This window comes from Microcaecilia unicolor, chromosome 4, assembly GCF_901765095.1.
Source record: "Microcaecilia unicolor chromosome 4, aMicUni1.1, whole genome shotgun sequence".
In the NCBI taxonomy this organism is placed as follows: domain Eukaryota; kingdom Metazoa; phylum Chordata; class Amphibia; order Gymnophiona; family Siphonopidae; genus Microcaecilia; species Microcaecilia unicolor.
In genome coordinates this window covers 363,064,452-363,089,945 of record NC_044034.1, presented here as the reverse complement: position 1 = coordinate 363,089,945, position 25,494 = coordinate 363,064,452, and the positions used below count along the sequence as shown (strand labels likewise).

At 49.2% G+C, this 25,494-nt stretch overlaps 1 protein-coding gene across 1 annotated transcript in view; it reads left to right on the top strand.

Annotated features, from left to right (window-relative positions):
* BCOR (BCL6 corepressor) overlaps nucleotides 1-25,494 on the top strand; it is a 119,839-nt gene that overhangs the window by 22,395 nt on the left and 71,950 nt on the right. Inside the window, 2 exon segments of the mRNA XM_030202338.1 lie at nucleotides 15,269-15,399; nucleotides 19,859-19,937. Of these exon segments, the coding sequence (XP_030058198.1) occupies nucleotides 15,314-15,399; nucleotides 19,859-19,937 (165 nt within the window). The 5' untranslated portion in view covers nucleotides 15,269-15,313.

The following is a 25,494-nucleotide window of genomic DNA, read 5'->3' as shown; positions in this document are numbered from 1 at the left end:
CCCCTGGCTATTCCCTTTTGCAAATTACATTGGGGATTTGGCTGAACTCGTTTAAACTTTCAAAGGTTCTCAGCCTGATAAGGCATCGTGTGTACGTAAATAAAGGTTTTTTTTTGTGTGTGTGTGTGTGTGAGGACGTGGGCGCTTAACGACTCGGGGGGGGGGGGGGGAGATAAGGAAATAGTCCAGGCTGACACAGTTAAGATCTACAGGGAGAAGAGACGTGACTAGTGGAGTCGGGTAAGAACAGGCGGGACTGGACTAATAAAACTTGGATGAAATCTAACATCAGGATACGTTTTGGAGCCTCGATTCAGCAAGGGCTGAACGTTTCACACTGTTTCTCCGTAAAGACGGGCCAGGAAAAAAATAGACTTAACCTGGGACTTTAAAAATCTTTGCGCTTAGGGAAGTGTGTTTGTGGGTAACAAATATTGGGGCAATCAAACTGGAAGCCAACAGTTTTTTTTTTAATCGGATAGTGAAAGAACTGGTTCACACCAGGACTTTTGTTTTAAATAACATTGAATTGGTGAGAGTCACCGGTGTGCCAGCCAGAGACAGAGGTGGGCTTGTGTCTGGCAGACCCGGGGTCTCAGGCCTCTTAAGTCACAGACTGTACAGCCTGCCTTCCTCTCGGGCAGAAAAGTTTACACCCAAAACTAATGCTTTTAAAATAAGCCTTCTACGATTGTTTAATTAAAATCGGGCTCAAGACTGATTAGGCGTGTAATCTGCGCTCATAATGGACGATTATGGAAAGGGTTCGACCCGAGTGTTGGGGGACTGATATAAAGCAAATGGCCAGCATCGGCCCGGTGTTGGGGGGGGGCCTCCTCGCGCTGACCAGCAGCATCGAGTCCAATGGCCCCCCTCTGGAAGCTCCCCGCCCCCATGAGCTTCAGCAGCGGGGGAGCTGACCACGAGGGGCTGTTTACAGCCAGGGCAAACAATGTGACAGCTGTGAAGGCAGCTCCCCATCCAGCACACAAAGCGTTTATTATGGAAGCTCCCCCCCCCCACCTTTCAAGAGTCAAGGCTAGGCCGATGGCGGGTGTGGGGGGGGGGGGCACTGTTTCTTGTAGAAAGTGGCCCCTTTTCTGAAGTTTGACTCAGAGAGAAGGGAGAGATGGCAGCGCCTCCGACCTTCTATTTATATCCAGCCCTGATCCTCCCGCGGGAGAGGCGGAACAGCTGAACTGTCTGGCTGTAATGTATTCTCTGTGCCTGGATGGAGAAAACCGTATATGCACCAGACGCTGTCACCCTCGAAATATTTGGCTGATCTGCAGCTAAACTAGAGGTTCACGTGGATTTAGGAGGAGGGGGGGGGGAGAGGTCCCCCACTATATCCCGACTCAGGAGAATTTGGGGAAATCGGATAGGGAGAAGAGGCAGGAGTTTTCTGGAAGGGATCGCCTGAGCTTCCCGCAATGGTTCGGGCTCGTATCCAGCTCCCTTGAAGCTGACGTTTATAAATCGGCGCTTTTTAAAAATAAAGTTTGATTTACATGTTAGAGACCCAAAATCACAGTCTCAATACCGTTGACCTCTGTGCCTTGCGGGTGGATAATAAGGGGGGGGGGGAGGTCAGATTACCCAGGACTGGTACCCAGAAATCAGGCCACTGGCTCTGCCCACCTGGTTCAGGAGGAGAGACGATCCGAATCGGGTAAAGCGTGGACCAGAACCAAGGGCCTCAGAAGTCTGCTTTCCTCTGATGAGGCCCTTGGTTCTGGTGCACGCTTTACCCGATTCGGATCGTCTCTCCTCCTGAACCCAGGTGGACAGAGCAGTGGCCTGATTTCTGCGACTGCTGGTACCACTCCTAGGTAATCTGACCCCCACCTTATTATCCACCCGCAAGGCACAGAGGTCAACGGTCTTGAGTCTGTGATTAGACGTTCAGATTTTTTTTTTGTTGTTGTTGTTGTTGATAATAAAAATCGCTGGTTACAAAACGAATCGTCAAAACGTGTCTGCTTTTGATGCGAGCTCGGTACTTGTTCTTGCGGGCGTTACAAAGCTTCGAAACCATTTATTGAAATCGGGTTCATAAGCGAGATAGGGGGACAGGGCGGCTTTGGAGGTGTCCCTTCTATTGTGAGTGTAATTTCGTCCCCATTGTTAAAGATTGCATTGCGCTATTTGTCTTCTCTTAAAAATTGCAGCCCGCAAAATACACGCGTGTTAAGAAAGCCGTGTATAATGTTATCCGCATAGCTGAGCCGATGCTCGCAAGAAAGAAACACGTAAGCAAGTTCAGCCGAGTTAATCTGGCCAGATCTGTACGCTCGGAAATCGGTGCTCAGTAATCACCGGTGCGGGACGAGTGTGGCTTTATCCCGAGGGACGATTGCGGTAGTCGCCTTCTTTTTCCGCCTAGATTCGGTGCGTGCACAGGTTTATTCAAATGCACGGTAGGTGCAGAAATGGAAGAAATGTAGTTTGTAATTAAATGCAACAATGGCTGCGAGCAGAGCCTTTGCAAATGTCACGGGAAGCTTAAATGAGCTGGCTCCCAGGGGCAGGACTGAAGAGTAATTTCGTGATCTGCCCCCTTTCCTCCCCCCCACCCCTTTTAAGTATGAGGCCCTGACCTCGGTGCTATTGGGGGCCGATTCATCAAGGAGTTTTGTTTTCCCATTCTGTGCCTAAGGCAAGCACCGTTGATAAATCAAGCCCCCTTGTCAAAAAGCAGCGGACCTGCTGTACTTCAAGCGAGAAAGCAGCAGTCCCGGGCACGTCAACTACTTTTTCATATGTGCATAGCACTTTAAAGTTCAAAAAGCTGGGCTTTTTCGAAAGACGTCTGCTGTAACTTGCGCCGGGAGGTTTGTCCTGTCTTTAGCAAAAGGAGGAGATGCACCCTTTTTTTTTAAGTGCTTTTCGTGTGACGCTGCCCCTCTCTTTCCTCCTAGAGGAATGTTGCTTGCGAAAGAGCTGCTTGTGCCTCGGAGCAAAGGCGGAAAGATGAACGAGTCAGGAGCCCTGGAAATCGCTGGCAAGCTCGTCCTCTCGGTCCAGAGATCTGGGAAAGAAAGTATGCAAACATGAGCTTTCCAGGCTTTAGCTGCGTGGGGAAGGGAGGGAGAGGGGGGGGGAGAGGATGTGTTCTCCAATTTAGCAAAAAAAAAAAAAAAAAAGAGAAAAATGCAAATGCAGAGACAAATAATTTCTTTCAGCGATCAGTATTAGTCACTTGTTATCGTGCTTGGAGGCAGGAGCTCATTTGCGCGTCTGCCAACTCGCAGACATCTGCTCGGAGCCGTTCAGGGCATTTTAACCTTGCTGCTGTCGTGCCTTCCTTGGTGCTCGGATCAAGATCAAGGAAGGAGAGAGAGGCTCCTTCCCTCCCCCCCCCCCACGCATGCATGGCAGGGATTTTGCTTTGAGCGAAAAGCAGGGGGGGGGGGCAGTGGCTCGGATCTTTAATGGACAACTTTTACAAGGGCCAGATCGCAAAAAGTCCCTGTTTTCCTAGTCCTAGGCTCGTGCGTGTCCGTGTACATCGGTCAGTGAAGCGCACAGCCTGCGCCCCTCCCCCACCCTCCTTTCAGCCGTCCTCGCGTGTTGGTTCCTACAGACGGGGGGGGGGGGGGGTTCGACCTCCCTTCCCTTTCTTGTATCATTTGGGGATCGTTTATTCTTTAGTCCCTAAACGACTCAGCTTTTATTTAATTACAGTGTAATTCAGAGATGGGCCAGAATATAAAAAAAAAAAAAAAAAAACACAACAGTGGCAGGTAAAAACCGTGTGACCTTGAATTTTAAATATCACAGCAGCATCCCCAGCAAAGTATTGTCTCTGTAACAACGAAACATCCTACACGTCTTTTTTTTTTTTTTTTAAAGAAAGAAAAAAAAGCTTTTTAAAAAAAAAATATTTTAAGGACCAGCCAATCTGGGCTTTGCCAGGTATTAGGCACATTCCGATTCTTCTTATTTTGGGTCAAAGCATGGAGAGAAAACAATCCTGCGGAGGAGCTGCTGAAAAAGCCTTTGGAGAGCGGAGCAAGTTTAATCTGTGGCAACAGCAGCAGCCTGAGCCGGCCATTTGCTGTATAATGAGGAGCTGCTGCTGCTCTGCCGCCTCCCTCCCCCTCCCTCCGGGGGAAGAGCTTTTTTTTTTCATTCAGCCTCTCTCGGTGCTGTCTCCGCGGGGGGCGGGGGAGGAGGGGGAGACACTTGATCAATCAGACTTTCAAAGCTGTTGCTCCGTAAATGAGGGAACCACAGGCAGTGTCAGCCACAATTATGCAAAAGCAACTCGCGGCCGATCAATAGCTGCTCCCCGGGCACAAACTTCCTCCTCCCGATGTAGAGCGAGAAGAGGGGCCGCGTTGCTGCTGGTGTGTAAGTGCACGTATGATTTGAGGGGGGGGAGGGGACCACCACCACCACCACCACCCTAGTAAAGTGTGTGCAAAGCTGCGAGGACTGGGAGCTGCTGCTGCTGCACAAAGGCGGCCCGGGGTTAGGAATGTACCGCACGCGCTGCTCCCGGCTCGCGCACCCGCTCTATTAGTCTCTCTGCCTCTAAAATGGCGCGGGCGGGGATGAAAGGGAGAAATGCACATGCGGGAGGGAGAGAGGTGTGTGAGGGAGGGGGGGGGGGGGGGACTTGCAGGCTAGCGTTGTGCACAGGAAAAGAAAAGGAGCGTTTCTTTTTGCACGGGCTTCCGGCTCTGCCCGCTGAAAACTGTGAACAGACGACGCCTTTTATCTTCTGCTAAGGCGCTGGTCTGTAGCGAGCAAGGCGGGTCTTCTTTATTTTGCTGCTAAAACAGAAACAGATTGTTGTAAAGTGAGTAGCGGAAGACACTGCGGGGCCAGGGCACTTTTTTTCAAAGATCGGTGGATGTCATGTGTGCAGGTTGCAGCTCTCCAGAGCGCTCAGGCTTCTGCCGGGCACGGTCGGGGTTAATGCGTTTAAAAAAAAACCCAAGTGCTTCTCCCTTAAGAGCTTGAGATCGGGCTATTTGTTTAACAAGGTAACTGAAAAGTGCGATTTACATATACGGGGCTAATTTTAGTGGTTTGTTGCAAAGTGGGGTTTTAGTCACTCGTTGTGACAATCTTGTTTGCATAAATTAAAATATTTGATACTTAAAGATTTCAAGGACAAATTAAGCTCGGTATAAAGTATCACATACCATGTAAAATGAGTTTATCTTGTTGGGCAGACTGGATGGACCGTTCAGGTCTTTTATCTGCCGTCATTTCCTATGTTACTATGTTACTCTTTGGGGTTCTACATGGAATGTTGCTACTAATTGGGATTCTGGAATCTTGTAACTCTTTAGAATTCCAGAATCTTCAGAACTTTTAGTACAAGAAGAGTGCTGGGCAGACTTCTACGGTCTGTGCCCTGAGAAAGGCAAAGACAAATCAAACTCTGGTATACATATAAAGTATCACATACCATGTAAAATGAGTTTATCTTTTTGGGCAGACTGGATGGACTGTACAGGTCTTTATCTGCCGTCATTTCCTATGTTACTATGTTACTCTTTGGGGTTCTACATGGAATGTTGCTAGTAATTGGGATTCCAGAATCTTGTAACTCTTTAGGATTCCAGAATCTTCAGAACTTTTAGTACAAGAACAGTGCTGGGCAGACTTCTAGGGTCTGTGCCCTGTGAATGGCAAGGACAAAGTAAACTCGGGTATACATATAAAGTATCGCATACCATGTAAAATGAGTTTATCTTGTTGGGCAGACTGGATGGACCGTACAGGTCTTTCTTTATCTGCCTCATTTACTATGTTAATCTGTTTTTGTGGTATATGGATTCCGTTGTTCCTCCAGGGCTGTGATTCCCAAACTTTTTTTTTACAATGGTGGAACCTCCTCAAATATTTTTCATACACCAGGAACCCTCAATTTCTGTAAACCTATATATATATTGAAACAAACAGATTTTATAATCTCATTTTTTGAGGAACCCAGTTTGGGAATCACCACTGCAGGGGCACGATTTCTGTCTTGTTTCCGAAAATGTATTTAGAACTTGGAGCAAACAGCTTGTTTGGAACCCATCCCTTAATGGGGGGGGGGGGGGGGGGTGGATGAGGCAACCTATATTTTCTGATGCTCAAGGCTGGGCCTTGGTGGTGGTCAAGAAAGGAAGGTGGAACCTTCACCTGTACAGTTCGGGGGAACATAGTGAGCCATTACTAGGCTGTCATGTTGCTGGTGGGAATGACCTGCCAATGGGGGAGGGTGGGTCGAGCAGCGCTGATATAAGACTGGGCCCTCCGAGGACCAGGATCCTTCCTGATCCTCGGGAGGTGGCTTGCTCGCCTGCCCACCCCACCCTTTGCTTTCCTAGGGGCCTGCAAGAATAAAGGGTGTGCATGGGGGGGGGGGGCCTTCTGGACAGGGCCTCAATATTCACCTGGCGGTGTACATGTCATTGGGGGCCACAGTGCAATACAAATATGGAGGTCCAGTCTTGAAGGCTTAGCCTAGCTGGCATGGCAGGTTAAGGCATTGCTCTCAAGGTGGGCCCCCCCCCCCACTCAATATAGACACGGAGGGCCACATCTTGAGAGTCAATCCTTGCTGATATGGTGGTTAAGGTGTTGTGTGGTTTTAATGCTTTGGCTATGACTCCTGGCTGTTAGTCAAGTGTTGCTACCAAATAAGTAATGTTTTGGATCTTTAGTAGTTGGGGTTCTGTATGTCAGCAATAAACAAAGCTGCTGCATTTTATAGGCAAGCGAGTTTGTTTATTTATTTTATTGCATTTGTATCCCACATTTCCCCACCTATTTACAGGCTCAATGTGGCTGACATAGTTTGTTATGACAGACTATCATAGTCATTACATGATATCTGGTCTTAATTATTGATGTATTGGCACTATACTACTACTACTACTTAACATTTCTAAAGCGCTACTAGGGTTACGCAGCGCTGTACAATTTAACATGGAAAGACAGTCCCTGCTCGAAGAGCTTACAATCTAAAAGACAAATGTACAGTTAATCTGAAAGGTCAGACAGATTGGGGCAACCTATATGTTCGAAAGGTTAGGTTCCGAAAGCAGCATTGAAGAGGTGAGCTTTAAGCAAGGATTTGAAGATGGGTAGGGAGGGGGGCTTGGCGTAGGGATTCAGGAAGACTGTTCCAGGCAAAATGAGCGGAGCCTGGAGTTGGCAGTGGTGGAGAAGGGTATATTTATTTGCATGTTATAATTATATGTGAGGACAAGGTGGGTGATAACTGGAGGTGCCTAGGCCTCTGGTTGATCATCGGGCTCCGATGCAGGGCCCCTGCCGTGTGTTCTCTTCTTCGGGGGCCTGGTAGCTGGTTTTTTATTTTTCTCTTTCTGATATGTGTTTCCCCATCGGAAGCCTGTTGACAGATGGAGAGGATAGCCAGCGCAGTCCCCACCTCGTATCCCCCCCCCCCCCTGTTCAGCGCAGGCAGTGACTCCCACACCTTCTGTCAGTCGTCCCTGACAGTCTCATCCTGAGAGTGCCGATCTGTCTCCAGCAGACTTCCAGAGGGGGGTATTTCCCTGACAGGGACAGATCTCCCACAGATGCTGAAAATATAATATAAGCATGTGCTTAGGACTCTCCCCTCCTCTCGGGTTTCTCGATGTAAAATGACAGCAAGCCTCTCTCTCTCCCCCCCGGCTGTCTCTGTCCTGTTTTCGTTTCATGCAAGCGCACACGCCTCCTGTCTGCACAGTGAGTGGGTGGGGTGTGTTTGGGATCGGGGGTGGGAGAGAGACGATCGTTCGTCTCTGCAAAGCTCCTGTTAATGCTCAGACGCGGCCCAGATCTGATCGGACTGAGATTTCGCACGCTCGCTGCCATGCGGTCTCTCTGCAGAACCGGGTTTTCTTGGCTACTTTTTTGCACGTTGGCAGCTCTCGCCTGTTTATTTACATCCGCAGCGATTTCGACTTGGGCCAGACCTTTGCGACTCGCAGGGGTTAAGGTTAAATGAAGGGTCGCGGGTCGGGGTGAAAGGTCAAGCTGCTGCTTCAAGCCGAGCTGATGGGGTGGGGGAGGGGGAGCCTCGTGGCTTCTCCGGTGAGCCGCGGCTCATCATCGTGGCTGGAAAGTGGCGCCGGGCCAGGGGCAGCTGGAAGAAGGAGCGCGAAGGCGCCAAAGGAGAGATCGGGCTCCGCCCCCGCCCGCACCAGAGCTGCAGCTGTTCCCCCCCTCCCCTCCCCCCCCCCCCCCCCCCGGGCCCCGGCAGTGCCTGTTTGACCGCAGCCGCCTCGGCTTTTCCGTTTCACGGTTTCTTTTCTGTGACCTACTTCCCCCGGAGTTTCCGGGCGGCCCACAGACTAGTGAAACGTACTCGGTGTATGGGAGAGGGTGGGGGGGGGGGTGACCAGCTGCTCCCCACCCCGGTAGAGCGTCATATGGGGGCGCTCGGGTCAGGTGCTCTGTGCAAGTGTGCATTGCGTACCTCGGTGAACAGCTGATCGCCCCCCCCCCCAGGAGAGCAGGCCACGGGTGCTATAAACCATCCTCCCCCCCCCCCCCCCGACACGATCTTGCTGTTGGCAGTTCACACTCCAGCCTTATTTCTAGCTACCCTCTGAGATTTTATAGCCACGATCATCTCACCATCACCCTTCCCACCTCAGATCTTTAAAAATGCCTAATGCTTCTAACACCATGTATTGCCCCCAGCTAAAAAAAATAAATGCCGATTTTTTAAAATTTGAATTTGTGTGATTGTCAGGACCTATATTCTTTGACTGCTGCTGTTGCTCTAGGCCATTGCCTGGTAGGCCAGCGCTGGATTGGGGAAGGGAGTGTAACCTACATCTCCTGCCAGTACGCTTCAACTTCAGCCCTGCCAACCCTGTTAACACCAAATCCGCTCCACAACTCTTCTGCCTAACCCCCAAGGTGAAGTGCCAGTTCCTGGGTTTTAAGATCTCAGCCCCATTCTTAAAAGTAAACACAGCCATTTTTTTCTGTACTAAGTACATAAGTAATGCCACACTGAGAAAAGACCAAGGGTCCATCGAGCCCAGCATCCTGTCGACGGCAGTGGCCAATCCAGGCCAAGGGCACCTGGCGAGCTTCCCAAACGTACAAACATTCTATACATGTTATTCCTGGAAATGTGGATTTTTCCCGTCCATTTAGTAGTGGTTTATGGACTTGTTCTTTAGGAAACCGTCTAACCCCTTTTTAAACTCTGCTAAGCTAACCGCCTTCACCACGTTCTCCGGCAACGAATTCCAGAGTTTAATTATGCGTTGGGTGAAGAAACATTTTCTCCGATTTGTTTTAAATTTACTACACTGTAGTTTCATCGCATGCCCCCTAGTCCTAGTATTTTTGGAAAGCGTGAACAGACGCTTCACATCCACCTGTTCCACTCCACTCATTATTTTATATACCTCTATCATGTCTCCCCTCAGCCGTCTCTTCTCCAAGCCCTAGCCTCCTTAGTCTTTCTTCATAGGGAAGTCGTCCCATCCCCGCTATCATTTTAGTCCCCCTTCGCTGCACCTTTTCCAATTCCATTATATCTTTCTTGAGATGCAGCGACCAGAATTGAACACAATACTCAAGGTGCGGTTGCACCATGGAGCGATACAACGGCATTATAACATCCTCACACCTGTTTTCCATACCTTTCCTAATAATACCCAACATTCTATTTGTTTTCCTAGCCGCAGCAGCACACTGAGCAGAAGGTTTCAGTGTATTATCGACGACGACGACACCCAGATCCCTTTCTTGGTCCGTAACTCCTAACGTGGAACCTTGCATGACGTAGCTATAATTCGGGTTCTTTTTTCCCACATGCATCACCTTGCACTTGCTCACATTACATAGTAACATAAACGTCATCTGCCATTTAGCCGCCCAGTCTCGTAAGGTCCTCTTGTAATTTTTCACAATCCTTTCGCGAGTTAACGACTTTGAATAACTTTGTGTCATCAGCAAATTTAATTACCTTGCTAGTTACTCCCATCTGTAAATCATTTATAAATATATTAAAAAGCAGCGGTCCTAGCACGGACCCCTGAGGAACCCCACTAACTACCCTTCTCCATTGTGAATACTGCCCATTTAACACCCGTTCTTACCTGCGCAGAATGGTCAGAGGCCTGGAGCGCAGGAATAGAGCGTGCACAGATGAACAGTAGTCAAGCTCATGTTAATGAGGTCATTTTGTATTCCTCCTCCATGCTCAGAAAAGAGCGCCCCAAACAAAACCGCCTTACTGCTGCAAAACATAACTCCAGGTCAGAGCAGGTGTTAGGGTGTTGGAAGAGAGGATTTCTCATGATTCTTTTCTGCAAAATCTGCCAGTTTTGATTTGCTTTTGGAAGCAGAAAGAAGCCAGTGCAAGTCATAAGAAACAGCAGACCCAAGTGAAAGCATACGTTGGCGTCTGTTTCCTGCATCTAAATACAAACGTCCAAGCTAAAATTTTTTAAAAAATGCTTATATTTAGGCGTGTTACATAAGTATTGCCATACTGGGACAGACCAAAGGTCCGTCAAGCCCAGCATCCTGTTTCCAACAGTGGCCAATCCAGGTCACAAATACCTGGCAAGATCCCAAAAAAGTACAAAACATTTTATGCTGCTTATCCCAGAAATAGTGGATTTTCCCCGAGTCCAATTTAATAACGGTCTATGGACTTTTCCTTTAGGAAACCAGCCAAACCTTTTTTTAAACCCCGCTAAGCTAACCGCATTTACCACATTCTCTGGCAATGAATTCCAGAGTTTAATTACACGTTGAGTGAAGAAACATTTTCCTCGGATTCGTTTTAAATTTACTACTTTGTAGCTTCATCACATGCCCCTTAGTCCTAGTATTTTTACCAACATTCACCAAGCGCAGGTGCACACGAGCCAAGTTTAGCAAGTAACCTACTGCGCATGCAGCAAGCACAATCCTCAGTCCAAACGCCCTAATGCTCAAGTTATGACCACACCTATATTTGCATCTCATTAGCATTGAGCTTTAGTGCATTGCTGTTCTCCGCTGTTCCGTGGTGGTATTTTTACATGCTATTCGGACTAGTGCCTGAGTTTTGAGCATCGGGGCCTTGGTGCTGGAGGGGAACTGCAAGGTCTGTGGTCTGTGGGGAAAGGTCTGCTGCTCTGACCCACCTTCTCTCAGTAGTGTAGGGAAGAATTTGGGGGCGGCGGCGGGGGAGTATTTTTTACATTACTTAACAGATGGAGTAGGTAGTAAACAGGAAGGGTGACGTGAAGTGAAGCTGATGAGCCTCCGAAATGGGCAGCAGACTTTGATCTTGGGGAACTAGGTTTGATTCCCACTGCAGCCCCTTGTGACTCTGGGCAAGTCACTTAATCCTCCATTGCCCCAGGTACAAATAAGTACCTGTATATACAATGTAAACCGCTTTGAATGTAGTTGCAAAAACCTCAGAAAGGCAGTATATCAAGTCCCATTTCCCTTTCCCTTATGACATCACAATATCAGAAGTGAGGCAATCCATTGTGACATCACTGATGAGATTGGCTCTTATTGGTGGAATGAGTTGAGGAGTAGCCTAGTGGTTAGTGCAGTGGACTTTGATCCTGGGGAACTGAGTTCAATTCCCACTGCAGCTCCTTGTGACTCTGGGCAAGTCACTTAACCCTCCATTGCCCCAGGTACAAATAAGTACTTGTATATATGTAAACCGCTTTGAATGTAGTTGCAAAAACCACAGAAAGGCAGAATATCAAGTCCCAAGATTCCAGGCACAGACTTAAGAATAGCAACGTTCCATGTAGAACCCCAAAGAATAGCAAGATTCCGGAATCCCAAACAGAAGAATGGAGGAGTAGCCTAGTGGTTAATGCAGTGAACGTTGATCCTGGGGAACTGGGTTCATTTCCCACTGCAGCTCCTTGTGACTTTGGGCAAGTCACTTAACCCTCCATTGGCCCAGGTACAAAATAAGAAAGGTGGTATATCAAATCCCATTAGCAAGATTCCATGCACAATCAAAGAGTAGCAACATTCCAGAATCCAAGCCTAGTGGTTAGTGCATAGGATTTTGATCCTGGGTTCAATTCCCACTGCAGCTCCTTGTGACTCTGGGCAAGTCACGTAACCCTCCATTGCCCCAGGTACAGCTAAGTACCTGTATATATGTAAACCGCTTTGAATGTAGTTGCAAACACCACAGAAAGGCAGAATATTAAGTTCCATTAACAAGATTCCAGGCACAGTCTTAAGAACAGCAAGATTCCGGAATCCCAAACAGAAGAATGGAGGAGTAGCCTAGTGGTTAATGCAGTGAATGTTGATCCTGGGGAAGTGGGTTCAATTCCCACTGCAGCTCCTTGTGACTCTGGGCAAGTCACTTAATCCTCCATTGGCCCAGGTACAAAATAAGAAAGGTGGTATATCAAATCCTATTAACAAGATTCCATGCAGAATCTCAAATTGTGGCAACATTCTATGTAGAATAGCAAGATTCTGGAATCCTAAAGAGTGACAAGATTCCATTTAGAATCTCAAAGAGTAGCAACATTCCAGAATCCCAGCTCTTGTGGTTAGTGCAGCAGACTTTGATCCAGGGGAACTGGGTTCAATTCCCACTGCAGCTCCTTGTGACTCTGGGCAAGTCACCTAACCCTCCTTTTGCCCCAGGTACAAATTAGTACCCGTACATACCATGTAAACCACCTTGAATGTAGTTGCAAAAACCACAGAAAAGGCGGTACATCGAGTCCCATTTCCCTCTCTCTTTGTCATTACTGTATATACAAGCTAGAGAGGAGGAGGAAGCGGCACCTAAAGAGTTAAAGTGTAAAATACTGCCTGGCATTGGCGCCGCTGTTTGTTCAACAGACCTCCATCCACTTCTAAACAGTTCACAAAAAGTTCAGCATGCCGGCGGAAGATTACCCAAAATATGTGCAGCGAAATATTTACGGAGAGACGCCTCCCCCCCATCCCCCCCCCCCAAGACACCTCTTTGCTACTTTGGCAGGGAGACAGCAGCGATCGGCTTTCTGCAAGGACACACGAGCGCTGCAGCCTCCCTCGCCCTGGGGCTCCGGGCAAGAAAACGAAGTGAAAAAAACGCAGGTCAGGGCCCGGATTAGGGAGATCGGGGGGGGGGGGGGGGGGGCAGGAGGGGCATCGCCAGCCCCAGCTCGATCGCAGGGCCTCGGTCCGGGCTTGCCCGCAGCAGCTATATATAGACTCTGGGCGTGGACGGCTTTGATTGTTGTTAATGTGCTTTTTTGATTTTAACCCTCTCTCCGTGACGTGGACGCAGTGATTAAGAGCAACCCGTGCACTTTGCATTACCTCATCGCGAATGACGGGGGATCTACATCCTTTAATTCACAGATCGTTACTTTGGGGGGGGGGGGGGGTTAAATGACACATTCGGAACCAGGCAGAGCTCCTATTAAGTATTAATTGCAGGGCTTTTTTTTGAGGGGGGGGTACTTGGGGGGGTACTGAGTACCGGCACCTTTTCTATTGTCTGCTAAAATTGACCCATGGTTCCCAAGTTTTAATGAAAGAGCTCAGGCTGTACACACCAATTCTTCCTTTTCGTAGATTCTGTGACTGGTTGCAGGGGACCTGGCCGTTGTGGGGTGGGTCCCTCAGTCATCACCCCACCCTTGAAGGGTGGCCTGGCATTTGAGTTACCGGCACCTTTTTTTGCTAGAAAAAACGCACTGATTAATTGTAATTCCGCCTTTATTTAAAAAAAAAAAAAATTTTTTAAGGGCCAGATGTAGGAAAGGGGTTTTCCTGTTTTGGGCCTATGGGGAAAATGCTGACTGCATCTGGACCCTCTCAAGGGAAAGCTTGACAGACGTCTTTGTACTGGCAAAAGCCTGGTCTTTTATTCCCCTCCTCCGTGGGGTTTTAATTAATCTCGATTATATCACACGTACTGTTGGTATCCTATACATTTGTAACACACCACACACATTTTCACAAAACCTATAACCTCGTGAACACACGCGTTATCGTCCTTATTAATCGAATAAATGTGCGCTTAGTGTTCAAGGCACAACTCGCCGTCGTATTTGCCTGCCTGCCAAGAAGGTCTGAGGCCTCACCCCACCCCTCTTATACAGCTCGAACTTACAGTGTGACATGCCTCACATTAACACCCACGGATTTCAAACACACGGACTGGATTCCTGCCAAGAGGACACGGTCAGACCACCCTGAGAAAAGTGGCAGCGCCTCTGAGATCTCCCCCCCACCCCCCTCAAAAAAAAATAATCTTGTAGCAAAACAGGGTCGAAGACTGTATCAATTTTAATTTCCAGGAGGCAGGTCATCCTGGGCAGCCCAGGCTCGTCTGCTTTCTGTGGTCAAATGTTTATCATCCCTGCGTGTTTTAAAGCATCAGGCTTAGGAGCTAGTGGAGAGAGGGCCATCTCATTTTCCAGCGCCAGAGGTGCATTGGTCTTTCCCCATCCCACCCCCTTGGCTTATTAACCCAGCATTTAACAGCAGGAGGCCACCTCCACCGGGCAATTAAAAGCTTGCACTGAAATAAATGGAGCACAGCGCTAATCCCTGCCAGAAAGCGCAGCGTGGCCCGACAATCCACTCATGCAACAAACTAGAATTTAATGCGCAAGGAGCCAGGCAAGGAAATCTCACAAAATAAAAAAGGGGGGAGGGGGAGGTAGTGTCCCCCCCTCCCGGAGCTGAACTTTTCACCTGCTTTTCCTGCAAAGGCCGGAGAGCCTCGGCTAATGAGTTCTTTGCTCCCACCCTGGCGAGTTGCCGGCATTGAATTACTGAAACCAACTCCCCCCCCCCCCCCCCGGTCCTAGAAGCCAGGGTTTGTTGCAAAATCCCACAAAGCGGGCACGCTTTGCCAACCTAGTGTTTACTGGCAGCTGGGTACAGCGGGAGCCGGGCAGGGCCCTGGGCATTGGAAGTGCTGTGGCTGGCAGCTCCTCACGGCTTCTGTTTGTTCCTTACTTAAAGGGATTTCTTTATGGGTGCAACCGTCAGTTGGGTGGTGGTTTTTTTTTTTTTTTTCCACAGTAACATTTCTATAGTGCAACCAGGTGTTGGTAGCTCTTCACAGATCCCCTGTAATAAGCAGGTCCTGCTTGAGGATTGTTGATGAGATGCGTGGGAAGAGTAAGTGGGATTAGTGACTAGCTCTTCTTGCTGGGGGAGGGGGGGTAGATCTGCTCCAGCCCCTTGCTGTTTAGGCCTAGCCCCGATCCACCCCCTGTGCTCTCTCTGTACATGTTTTCAATCTTCAACTTCTGTTTTTTGTTTTGTTTTTTTCCGATTCGAATAGCACAGGCCTCTTGAAGAAGGCGAGCTGTAATCTTAGCCGGACATCATGCTTTCTGCAAGCCCCCTGTATGGCAATGTACACAGCTGGGTGAGCGCTGACAGGGTCCGCGTCTGCGGCATCACCGAGGACAGGTACTGATCCCCCGTTCTGCTCATTTCTTTCCAAAAGCCTGAGGGGCCTGCGATGCCTCTACACACACATCAGTTCACACCCCTAAGAAGTCTGCTGCTTGTCTTCATGCCGCAAAAAAGTGAGCGATTAACTTCGTGCCCTCACTGCTTTTGGCATGGGATCTGAGCAAACCCCAGCCGTACCCAGCTGGCACAGGCCAGCACCAAGACACAGCTCTTTCTGCCTCGCTTCTTGGAAGAAAGGCCCAGCTCCCCTCGCTACAGCTGTCAGGAAGGCCGAGATTTAATTACGGTGGCCTCTATTAAGCAATTTCTGAGCAGTCAGGTAAAGGCAGTGAAATGCTGGCTGATTGCAGTTGACTCTTCTTGCCTATGTCAGCCATTTTATCCCTGGCGTTTGGGAAGCTGGATCCAGCGCATAATTCTTGCTCAATGCTAATAGCTCCAGAACAAGGAGTAGCTGAGCAGCAGAACAGAGGAAAACTCTGAAATTCCCTGTGGCCGTCCTGCAGTTCTAAACCCTGCTGAAAACTAGCGTTTTAGGTTGTTAAGACACACGAACGTCTCAAAATAGCCTTAAAAGTGACCAAAACCCAAGCAGTTGATTTACTAAGACTTTTAACCCGTATTGGAGTGAATTCTGTAAAGAGGAAATGAGCAGAATATTGGCATAGACATATGTATTCTGTGCACACGCGTGTAAATGCAGTGGGCACGTTAGTTTGAGGGTGGGGGTACACAGTTACACACATGCTCCCAAATTCAGTATAGGTCACCCAAAGTTGGCATGAAATTTTGGGTGCGGAACACAGATACACACGTAAAGTAATTGCTAAATTGGAAATAACAGTTAGTAATTGGCGTTAATTACTGCTCTTGTGCCCCGTTCTATAACCTGCGCACCTAATTCATCTCATGCGCTACTCCGAAGGGGGTGTGGCCAAGGGAGGGCCATGGGCATTCTTAGGATTTATGGGCGGAGTTATAAAATCCTTAATTTCCAACATTTACGCCAGCCTGTGGTCTAAAGCAGGAGTTTCCAATCTCAGCCCTCGCCGGGTCTTCAGGATTTCCCCAATGAATATGCATGAGATCTATTTGCATACAATGGAGGCAGTGCATGCAAATAGATCGCATGTATATTCATTGGGGAAATCCGGAAAACCTGACTGGATTGTTGCCCTCGAGGATCGAGGTTGGGACAACCTTGGTCTAAAGTTAGGTACAAAAATGACAAACTAAAGACAGATCGACGCAGAACTGCCTTTATAGAATTTACACTTAGCACGCATCATCCTGGCGCCTGACATTGGGCCCCCTATACAGAATTCCCCTCCCCCCCAAAATATAGATTTTATACTTGTTATCGTGATCATGCCTAAATGATATGTGTGCATATCTGCTGTCTCGCTAGTGTTCTGTAAATCAGGGGTGGGCAACCACATTCCTCAAGGGCAGGGGTGTAGGCAGACTTCGGCAGGAGGGGGGTCCAGAGCCCGAGGTGAGGGGGCAGATTTTAGCCCCCCCCCATGCCGATGACCCTCTTGACCCCCCCTCCCGCCGCCAACCCGCCGTCGCCTACCTTTGCTGGCGGGGGGCCCCAACCCCCACCAGCCGAGCCAAGGTCCTCTTCTTCCCAATCCCGCACAAGGCTTCGTTCTAGTCTGACGTCCTGCACGTACAACGTGCAGGATGTCAGACTCGCAGAAGCAGAATGAAGCCTTGCAAGGCTTGGTTCTAGTCTGTCCTGCACATACAACGTGCAGGATGTCAGACTCGCAGAAACAGAACGAAGCCTTGCAAGGCTTGGTTCTAGTCTGAGGTCGTACAGGACGTCAGACTCGCAGAAACAGAACGAAGCCTTGCAAGGCTTGATTCTAGTCTGAGGTCCTGCACATACAACGTGCAGGACATCAGACTCGCAGAAACAGAACGAAGCCTTGCAAGGCTTGGTTCTAGTCTGAGGTCGTGCAGGACATCAGATTCGCAGAAACAGAACAAAGCCTTGCAAGGCTTGATTCTAGTCTGAGGTCGTGCAGGACATCAGACTCGCAGAAACAGAACGAAGCCTTGCAAGGCTTGGTTCTAGTCTGAGGTCCTGCACATTCAACGTGCAGGACGTCAGACTCGCAGAAACAGAACGAAGCCTTGCAAGGCTTGGTTCTAGTCTGAGGTCCTGCACATACAACGTGCAGTAGTCAGACTCGCAGAAACAGAACGAAGCCTTGCAAGGCTTGGTTCTAGTCTGAGGTCCTGCACATACAACGTGCAGTACGTCAGACTCGCAGAAACAGAACGAAGCTTTGCAAGGCTTGGTTCTAGTCTGAGGTCCTGCACATTCAACGTGCAGGACGTCAGACTCGCAGAAACAGAACGAAGCCTTGCAAGGCTTGGTTCTAGTCTGAGGTCGTGCAGGACGTCAGACTCGCAGAAACAGAACGAAGCCTTGCAAGGCTTGGTTCTAGTCTGAGGTCGTGCAGGACATCAGATTCGCAGAAACAGAACAAAGCCTTGCAAGGCTTGATTCTAGTCTGAGGTCGTGCAGGACATCAGACTCGCAGAAACAGAACGAAGCCTTGCAAGGCTTGGTTCTAGTCTGAGGTCCTGCACATTCAACGTGCAGGACGTCAGACTCGCAGAAACAGAACGAAGCCTTGCAAGGCTTGGTTCTAGTCTGAGGTCCTGCACATACAACGTGCAGTAGTCAGACTCGCAGAAACAGAACGAAGCCTTGCAAGGCTTGGTTCTAGTCTGAGGTCCTGCACATACAACGTGCAGTACGTCAGACTCGCAGAAACAGAACGAAGCTTTGCAAGGCTTGGTTCTAGTCTGAGGTCCTGCACATTCAACGTGCAGGACGTCAGACTCGCAGAAACAGAACGAAGCCTTGCAAGGCTTGGTTCTAGTCTGAGGTCGTGCAGGACGTCAGACTCGCAGAAACAGAACGAAGCCTTGCAAGGCTTGGTTCTAGTCTGAGGTCCTGCACATACAACGTGCAGTAGTCAGACTCGCAGAAACAGAACGAAGCTTTGCAAGGCTTGGTTCTAGTCTAGACTAGAACGAAGCCTTGTGCGGGATTGGGAAGAAGAGGACCTCGGCTCGGTCTCCCTGCAGCAAAGGTAGGCGACGGCGGGTTGGCGGCGGGAGGGGGGGTCGAGAGGGTCATCGGCAGGGGGTCCATGGGCCAAATCTATGGGGGCCCAGGCCCCCGTGGCCCCATACTGGCTACGCCACTGCTCAAGGGCCACAACCAGTCGGGTTTTCCAGATTTCCACACAATGAATATGCATGGGATCTATTTGCATACAGTGGAAGCAGTACATGCAAATCAATCTCATTCATAATCATTGTGGAAATCTGGAAAACCCGACTGGGTAGTGGCCCTTGAGAACTGTGGTTGCCCACCCCTGCTATAAAGGAAAGTACGCAGCAGTCCTTGGGACACACACGTAGTCAGTCAGGTTTTCAGGATACCCACAATGAATATGCATGAGATAAGATTTGCATACAGTGGAGGCAGTGCATGCAAACTTATCTCATGCATATTCAGTGTGGGTATCCTGAAAACCTGACTGGCTAGGTGGGTCCCAAGGACTGGATTAAGAGCACCTGCTTCTCAGTCCTGTGACGGAGGCACGCAAAGCTGGTTGGGTTTTCAGGATTACCACAGCGAACATACACGAGATAAATCGTCATGTAGCAGTGACTCATTATATGCAAATCTCTCTAATGCATATTCCTTGTGATGATTCTGAAAACTTGACTGGCTAGTCCAGTGGTTCCCAAACCTGGTCCTGGAGGCACCGCAGCCAGTCGGGTTTCCAGGATATCCACAATGAATATTCATGAGAGAGATTTGGAGGCAGTGCATGCAAATCTCTTTCATGAATATCCATTGTGGATATCCTGAAAACCTGACTGGCTGAGATTCCTCCAGGACCAGGCTTGGGAACCCCACTGGTCTGGTCAACACTTTAGAGCAGTGTTTCTCAACCCAGTCCTCGGGGCGAATCCAGCTATTCAGGTTTTCAGGATATCCACAATGAATGTGCAGGAGAGACTTTGATATGTGAATCTCTCTCCTGTATATCCTGAAAACCTGACTGGCTGGGTGAACCCTGAGGACTGGGTTGAGAATAGTCTAAAGATAGCTTCCCCTTTATAGAATTTGCCCTTATTACAAATCTTAGTAAATGAGGCCTAGTGTTTCCACTGTCTGTGCTGTATTTATAAATGAAGCTCCCCCTCCCCCCCCCCCCCCCGCTAATTACAAGACCTTTTGCCTTAATATATCCAATTCATGATTGGCAAAAAACGTACACTTTTCCTGCAGAGATCTGATCTGTTATAAGCAGGACACGTTTTGGTTTTACGCCACCAGCCTGCAGAAAACCCAAAACACCTTCCATTTCCCTGCACAGGAAACATCTTAAAATACGCCAAATGTTTTGTTTTCTAGGAAAATTCCCATTAATGATGGGGAAGCTCAGAAAAGTAGACTGGAAGTGAGGGAGGAAACCAATCGTGGTCACAGTATGGTAAGTTTTTCATAGCGTTTTGGAATCAAATCTCTCTGCTAAGTTCATTTTGTTCTCTTTTGTTCCGGGACGCCTGGCGCTGCAGAAATAAACATGAACTGAGTACCAGTGATCAAATAGAAAATAACTGATAAAGCTGGAGCCTGCCTCTGTTTGGAGAAAGCAGAATAAGGCTTTTTTTTCTGTGCACATTCCTGTTTGTCTGTGTTACGCAGAATCCAGCATTACAGCACTGGTCCATAGTCACATTCAGTGCAAGGGAAATGTTAATCTGTTTCTGCCCATACATTATTCTTTAGCGAATGAATTTTCACCTGGAAGAAGGCAAATGTTTTAGAACATTTTCCATATGGTTTGTTTAAAAGTAAGAATATTGGACACGTTATTCAAAATGATTTATTCAGGCAGGAAAAGCTCCTGCCCAGTTAAAACACTCTTAAGTGGGTCAGGAGGGGTTATTCAGCGGCAGGTATCCAGGCAGTCTAGGTTGGGGTTTGCTTAGAGCCAGGAGTTGTGCGGACATGGGCATAGCCAGACTTCGGCGGGAGGGGGGTCCAGAGCCTGAGGTGAGGGGGCACATTTTAGCCCCCACCGGCACCGCCGCCCCCGTCCCGTCATTTTTAATCCCCTGACGCCATTTTTTATTCCCCCTCCCGCCGCAACCACCACCACCTTTGACCCCCCCCCGGCGCCACCCCTTTCGACCCCCTCTTCTTGCTGCCGCCGAGTACCCCCGCCAGCCGAAGTCCTCTTCTCCGGCGCGGCCTTGTTGCTGATCTGCAAGGGCAGGCTTCTGTTTCTGTGAGTCTGACGTCCTGCGCAGGACGTCAGACTCATAGAAACAGAAGCCTGCCCTTGCAGATCAGCAACGCAGCCGCGCCGGAGAAAAGGACTTCGGCTGGCAGGGGTTGCCACAAAAAAGGTACCCGACAGCGGCGGCGAGAGGGTGGGGTCGAAGGGGTTGGCGGCAGGAAGCCAGGGCCAAATCTACGGGGGCCCATGCCCCCGTGACCCCACATAGCTACGCCCCTGGTTCTAACTAGGGCGGCATTTCGATTTAAAATGTTTAATCATGCAATTAAAGGCAGAGGCATAGCCAGCAGTCAGTTGGGGGGGGGGGGGCATACATTTTCTCTCCCCTCCTCTGCATTAGGTATCGTACCTCTGCTGGTGGGGATGCCAAAGGCCCACCAATTGAAGAAATCCACTGCCAAAGATGCCCCCTTCCTCTTGGTACTGCCTCAGGAGTGAGGGTCAGTGGCATACCTCCAGCCACCAATGCTGGCACACCCCAAGCACCCTGCCGCGTCTCTCAATTCCCTCCCTCCCCTCTTGGTCTGCTGCAAGCATCTTTTCCTCCCTTCCCGGATCCGCCCACGGCTTTCTCTCAAATCCCTCCTCCCCCTCCTGCCCAGTCCATGGCTCTCTGAAGTGTGTCCCCCCCCCCCCCCCCCCCCCGGTGCACCTTTTGAAAAGCATGCAAGTCATTGGCCCTGCAGCACCAGCGGCTGCTGTACTCGAGGGCTGCCTGCGGCCTCCACTGGGCCTTTCCTGCTGATCTGTGCTGCCCCTCCAAAAAGAGGAAGTTGCATCAGAAGGGGTGAAATTGGTCAGAAGGAAAGACCCAGTGCAGGCCATAGGCAGCCTTTGACTACGTCGTTGAAAACTTGCTTTTCAAAAGATATACTGGGTGGGTGGGGGTGGGGGACTTGAGAGAGAGCTGCGGGCAGGATTGAGAGGGGAGGGAGAGATGCTGGACTGTGCAGAGGGGAGCATGAGGGAGGAAGAAGGTGGGTTACATGCGATGAATTATTAATCACTATTAACATTGTAAATCGCGGCGAATAATTAATGCGTTGATTGTGGCGTTAATCGCGATTATCGTGCAGCCCTAGTTAAAGCTTGACCCGGTTACTTATGCAGGATGGTTACCAATATCGCAATATCGGCCATGCCCACAGACTTCCAGGCACTGCAGCTTACATGGACCGAATATCCAGGTTTAAGTTATCCAGCAGCTGTCAGTGTTTATAAAAATATCATTGGTGTCATCGTTTTCCCATGCCATTAAAACCCTTCCTAGAAGCATTAATAAGTTCGACTCTTGTTGTTAGACTTCAGAGCGAAGTGCTCTGTATTATGAATGTTATAAGCTCAGACACTGAAGAGACGGTGTATAAGGGGCTTCAAAACAAAATGACCTCATATTTCAATGGGGTCACTTCCACAACTTGTCCCATTTTACTAACATATGCCTATATCCACCGCCAATTAAATAGTGAGGCTTCAATTTTTCTTTAAACGTTGGGCAAGGAAATAAACAATGGGGTTTAAGGAGAATTAGCTGCTTAATCCATCAGGTAAAGCTTTGGTTGTAACAGTCAGTTTTTAAAAATCTGTATGTATCTCTGAGATGGCGCAAAAGAACGAAGGAATTTTTTCCCGTGTGCATGTATTATGGAAAATACACTAATGGAGCTTTGTCCTGTCCGAACCACACACAAACCACAGTGGTATCTGTGTGTGGTATGGATCTCCACATGTAGATGACATCTTTTTTGAAATCAGTGGCATAGGCAGAAATTTTTAACAGAGGATGTGCTCCGCCCCCTGCCCAAGGCCCTTCTGGTATCTTAAAATCACCTGCTGTGTTCCAGTCTTTGCTCGAATATTGCTTTCTCTGTGAGCTGTCCCGCCCTTCACAAAACAGGAAGTTGCGTCAGAAGGGGCGGGACTAGTGTTGCCAGGGCTGCGGGTTTCCCGTACAATTGGGCTCCTCTCTGCGAGCCACTGCGGGAGAATTTTTGATGGCTGCGGGTTGCAGAAAATTGGGCGGCTTTTTCGCGGCCGCGGTGCGGGTTTGGGTGCTTTTCCGGGGCTTCTATTGGTCCAATTTGGTCCAATAGAAGCCCACGCGGAGGTGGGGTTAATGATGTCGGAGGGGGCTGGGTTAATGACGTCGGGACAGGGTTAATGACGGATGCGACATCGGGGGTGGGGTTAATGATGTCTGCGGCGACGTCAGAGGCGGGGTTAAAGACAGAAGCGGGGTTAAAGTCGTCAGGGGCGGGGTTGATGATGTCAGAGGCGGGGGTTTGACCTTGGGCGGGGAAAATTTTTCCCATCTGGCAACCCTGGGCGGGATGGTTCACAGAGGAAGCCTAAAGGCAGCCTGTGAGTGGTACTGCTGCAGCCCAAGTGAAGACTGGAGGGAGATGATTTTAAGGCATGGGCAGGGGTGTGTGTGTGTGTGTGGGGGGGGGGGGGTACGATCTGACGGAGGGGGCATACGCAACACAAGCACCTGGAATAAATACGCCACCGTCTGAAATCACCATTTCACACACGTGTGATCCACCCATGTAACTGTCACTATTTCCACATGGCGATGCTTCTGAAGTGTCTGTCATGATTCCACAGGTCTTTCTCCCATGCCTTTGGCATGTTATAATTAGATCTCAGTATCCTATTGAAACCCTTGTTTTTCTTTTTCTTATTTGCTCTTATCGTGCAATAAACTTATATAAAGAATAAATAAATTGAATAATTAAATAAACTTTTTAACGTGGCAGCAGTGCTATGATGTCCGGCACACATTATTACTAAGAACAGCCCTTCTCTGTTGTAATAGGTGATACTGAGCACTGCACGTTAAAAAGTTTATTTAATTATTCAATTTATTTATTCTTTATTTAAGTTTATTGCATGATAAGAGCAAATAAGAAAAAGAAAAACAAGGGTTTCAATATAATACTGAGATGTAAAAAAAAAAAAAAAAAAAAAAATCCTGAACCCAGGACAAGCTGCTAACCCAGAAGAAATCAAACGTTATAATTAGAACCAAGTTACTGTGATCTTCTATCTGGGTTGTCCAAGTATATTGAAATTTAAGAAACCTATTAAAACACAGTTTGTGGCTGCATTTTATCCTTTCGTATAATATGAATTGATCTGTGATTGTGTATATAAGTGAGTGTATGTTATGTTTTATACAGTGTTGTTATGTATGGTTTTTTTTTATAAACCATTTAGTTGATTAAGGGGCTCATTTTCAAAAGAGAAAAACGTCCAAAAAGTGTCATAAAGCAGCAGTGGCATACCAAGGGGGGGGGGGGGGGGCGGTGGGGGCGGTTCGCCCCGGGTACACGCCGCTGGGGGGGTGCCGTGCGCCGGTCAGCGTCGTTGGTTTCCAACGCTCCCTCTGCCCCGGAACAGGAACCTGTTCCGGGGCAGAGGGAGCGTTGGAAACCAACGACGCTGACCGGCGCGCGGCACCCCCCCCCCCAGCGGCGTGCACCTGGGGGGGGTTCTTTTGCCGGGGTGGGGGGTGTCCGTTCGCCGGGGGGGGTCGCGCTGCATGGGGGGGTGGGCGCTGCACCCGGGGGGGGGGGGGCGGGGCGCATTGACGATCCACCCCGGTTGTCAGCGCCCCTCGGAACTCCACTGTAAAGTGGCATTTGGATGTTTTTCTTCTCAAAACGTCCAAATCGGTATTTTCAAAACCTGTTTTGCAGAGGTTTATGCAATTCATCTGCAGTTCATCCAGATCTCGAGGGGGGGTATTTCAGGGACGTTTCAAAGGCGGGATTAGGACGTGCGCAACACATTTTACAGCGGAATAAAACAGAATCGTCCAGGACTAAATCTAAGATGTTTTGGTCTAGACCTGTTTTCAGAATGAATAAGGCACAAAAAGGTGCCCTTAATGACCGCAGGAGGGAATCAGGTGTGACCTTCAATACCCCCCCCCCCCTCAGTGGTCACTGACCCCCTCCCAAAAATGTGAATAAAGATATGACTTACCAGCCTCTATGACAGCCTCAGTTGTTAAAGCCAGGTCCCTGGAGCAGTGTAGTGGTCGGTGCAATGCACTTTGGAGTGGGAGGGATTCGGGACCCTGTCTCCCTTGCCCTTTCACACTTGTGGTGGAAACTGTGACCCAAAGAGGGGCATAATCTCCATGGGCGGCCATGCGAAGGGGGTGGGACAAACCGTATTTTCGAAAAAAAGATGGGTGCCCATTTTTTTTTTCGATAATACGGGTTGTGCGGGGCAAATGCCTAGGATTAGGGCGTTTTTGAGCTGGGCGCTATCGGTTTTCAGCGATAATGGAACCCGAAGGCGCCCAGCTCAAAAACGAACAAATCCAAGAGCACTGGGTCGTGGGAGGGGCCAGGATTCGTAGTGCACTGGTCCCCCTCACGTGCCAGGACACTAACTGGGCACCCTAGGGGGCACTTTTACAAATTAAAAAAAAAATTAAAATAGCTCCCAGGTGCATAGCACCCTTCCCTTGTGTGCTGAGCCCCCCAAATCCCCCCTAAAACCCCACTGCCCACAAGTCTACACCATTACCATAGCCCTAAGGGGCGCAGGGGGGCACCTACATGTGGGTACAGTGGGTTTTGGGGTTTTTTGGAGGGCTCAGCATTAACCAGCACAAGTGGAACAGGTAGGGGGGGATGGGCCTGGGTCCGCCTGCCTGACGTCCACTGCACCCACTAACAACTGCTCCAAGGGACCTGCATACGGCTGTCAGGGAGCTGGGTATGACATT